General features: G+C 37.7%; 1 protein-coding gene across 2 annotated transcripts in view; it reads left to right on the top strand.

Moving 5' to 3' along the window:
• Positions 1-3303, top strand: part of CEP112 (centrosomal protein 112) — a 364802-nt gene that overhangs the window by 40651 nt on the left and 320848 nt on the right. For both annotated transcript variants that reach the window (XM_019516523.1, XM_019516514.1), the window contains exon 5: positions 487-583. In XM_019516523.1, the coding sequence (XP_019372068.1) occupies positions 487-583 (97 nt within the window). The remainder of the gene's footprint in view (positions 1-486; positions 584-3303) is intronic.

The raw sequence follows: 3303 nt of genomic DNA, 5'->3' as shown, positions 1-3303 counted from the left end.
CTACCCAGGCAGCAAAATCTTGTAATATTCAAAGATTATATTTTCAGAATATACCAAAATAAAGCATACTAATATTGAGAGAAATATCTTCTTTAGACAATGAATTGATTAAAATATATGCAATTATTCAGAATAAGATCATAACCGAACTGCCACAGATGTTGTGTTATAGTAATACACACATGCACATGTGCGCACACGTGTGTGCGCATGTCTGTGTGTATAACAAGCAGGAGCAGATAATAAGTAAAAAATTAAGACTTATGAGTATGTGAGTTCATTATTCTTTTCCCTGTTTTTAAAAGGTCCAAATTTAGAAGCCCGAAGAAAGTTTTCCTGTCTTAAGCAGGTCAAACATGAATTATTAACTTGAAAACCATATATCTATGACTTGAAAAATATTTTACGATCAAGATCCACCATGTGCCCTAAATTGCTGCAAATAAATTCCTTACATTTTGGTTGTTACTGTTTTTTTGTTGACAGGGAAAGATACAAATACAATGGAAAGCTATCATTAAGGTCACATTCTGCAAGTCCACCTCACCAATCAGATGAAGACAACAACACCACTCAGATGCCTGTAAGATACTGTTACTTTTTGCAATATTGCTTGATCTTGTTGTAATGAATTATTTTTATGTAACCCTTTTAGATTGTCATTGCTAATTGCATGAGTCATGATCCCTAGATGCAGGAATGTAGAAAATGGCAGAGGGAAGGATTGAAGCTCATCAGTCTACTCTTGCGGTTGTGGAAAAAAATTCATGCAAGATACTCCCACTTGTCCTAATGGATGACCTCTGCTGGGGCAGAACAAAGCTGGTCTGCTGTATTTTTCCCACTAAAGAATCTGGCAATTAACTGCTGTTGACATCATCTTATATTTTGCAATAATAGATTAAAGAAACTGCTTAAACTTACTTTGGCTTCATTTATTAATAGTTGACCTTTGAAAGGGTAAATTTTGGATCGTCTGTTTTATCCTGTATGAAACTGTCCACAACCAGCATTTGTGAGTGAGGCAGACTAAACAGACGTCATGGGAAATCATTGAAAGTCCAACAGATTTGATATTAGATGTCAATTACAAGCAGTAAAAAAAAAAAGTCTCTGGCTGAGAAATATATATATAGTTGTCAATGCATTTTCCTTTGTGAATGAGATTTCTAGGCCGTAGTTAGTATAATGTTAAAAATGTAGCTGATGTTTTTCGATTTATTATGCTTTGCACTAAAAAAATTCTTATTAACATAGTTATCAGCTGCGTTTTAAGCAAAATAATTATTTATTATGTACCACATTATAAAGAAAAGATACTGCATTGCAGACCCTGAACTGGCACTCTAGGAGATTTGGGTTCTGTTGTTGGCTGTGCTACAGATTTCTTGTGTGATGATGGATGCAGCCCTGCACCTCATGGTGATTCAGGTCCTTGTCTCAGATATTTTTGTGATGAGGCCTATAGAAAAGCTTTTAAATAAAATACTCCTTTTTTTACTTTGCCGAACATTTGGATATTTGATTGCTGAGAACAAATACTGTATTTGCTCAATAGAAAATTCCCCTAACTATAAGATGACTCTCCTAACAATTAGATTCTATACATGGAAAATTTATAATTTAGTTATAATTTTCCAGGTATAGAATCTAATTATTGTAGGTTTGCCTTGAATTTGTTCCTTTCCCACTGCTACAGCAGGGAAAAAAAATCTGGGGGTCACTTGCTGCTCAGTGTTCCTCCCCATCTTTTTCCCTTGGCAGCCCCTTCCCCTTCTTCTTACCGTCAGACTCTGCTCCCCTGAGTACAAGTTAGTGAGGAGCAAATCTGAAGACAGTGACCCTGAAATTAAGCATGGCTATAGCAATTTGTATATAGTACCCATGCATTTAGTTTATCGAGGACTGACATATGTTACCTTTTTTTGAAACTGCTGTGTTAGCACAGGTACTCCATACGCACTGTTGAACATCATTTGGGCACCTATTTACATGTAGCACAAACTATGCATGATATTAGTCCAGAACCAAAAAGCTCATGGTTTGCCATACAATTCATTAGCTGGGCCTTACCAGAATTGACAACATTTTCAAGCCATGGTGACTGTGCAGCTCAGCACTGCTCAGTATATGCATGTGTACTCCAGAAAACCCCAAAAGGATCCCTGTGCTAATTAGCCCCCACTCATGCCTGGAACCGGGTGTTCTCATCACAAGTCCTGGCATAATCCAAAAATGCCTATGCAGATAAGTCATAGGACAACCTGGTTTGGCTTCACCTCATGGAGGGCCACACTAGTCATGTGCACAAAGCTGTGAAAAGGGGCAATAAATGGATTCTGGGTATGCAGTGTTATGGCTCTTCGTGACTTGAAAAAGAGTCGGTGGTGTGTGGGACTGTGTGTAATTCACTACCATATGTCTTATTCAGATGGGCTTCATTGACTTATCCTTGTGGTAGGTTCCCAGCAGCATGTTTGCCCAATGTGGGCCATATGTTTTATAGTTATGCATGGTGTTGGCTCCGTTAATCAACTGTATGGGTGGTTTCCATTGTGGAACCATTCTGCTTTTGGCAGCAGTTAAATGATAGACAATGCATTTGGTCAGATTACAGTTATAAGACAAGGGGCTTTTTTCCCCTCATGCTAGTTGGGGGGTGAAAATCTCATCTTCTCTCCAAGTAAATACAGTAGCATGTTGTTGTTATGTCTTTGATAGATGGCAGAATCCAGGTCCAGCAAGAAGAGCATACAGTTTAGTTAAAAGTGAAGAATTGCTTCAATGGTGTTGGTTCCCTGAAATCAAAGCTCACTTTGAGTGTTTGTCTTGGTGTATACATGAGTGCAAATAGAAACCAAAATGACTTGCACGTCAACACACAAACTCCTTGTTAACAAAGCTTGATGAAACGAAATAATTCATGCTCCCATGCATTGTTTTCCTAATTACCTTGTACTACAATGAACTTATTGTAGGGGAACTGAAATAGAAAAGTCTGGAATATGTTTTAAATATCCATTTGATACGTTAAATAAAATTATTAGCTATTATTGTACTGTTATATATTACAGACCAACCTATTGTGGAAGACACTGAGAGCCCTAAGCAAAAGTAATCTCCAGTCATTACTCAGTATTGAAGACTGAGTTGCTGAAAGGGGGAACTCTAGCTTGGAGCTGATTTATTCCTCCTCTTGTCTCTGGTTCCGGTGGCTTTATTTCTATTAATACTCTTTCCTCACTCCAGTTCACTTTTCTCTTTAGACTTGTGTTACTTTGGCTGATCAGGGTGCTGCTTGAT

This window comes from Gavialis gangeticus, unplaced genomic scaffold (assembly GCF_001723915.1).
Source record: "Gavialis gangeticus isolate Ggan-Ray unplaced genomic scaffold, GavGan_comp1, whole genome shotgun sequence".
NCBI classification, from domain to species: Eukaryota; Metazoa; Chordata; order Crocodylia; family Gavialidae; genus Gavialis; species Gavialis gangeticus.
Note: the sequence above shows the minus strand (reverse complement) of the source record. Positions and strands in the feature narration are given on the sequence as shown.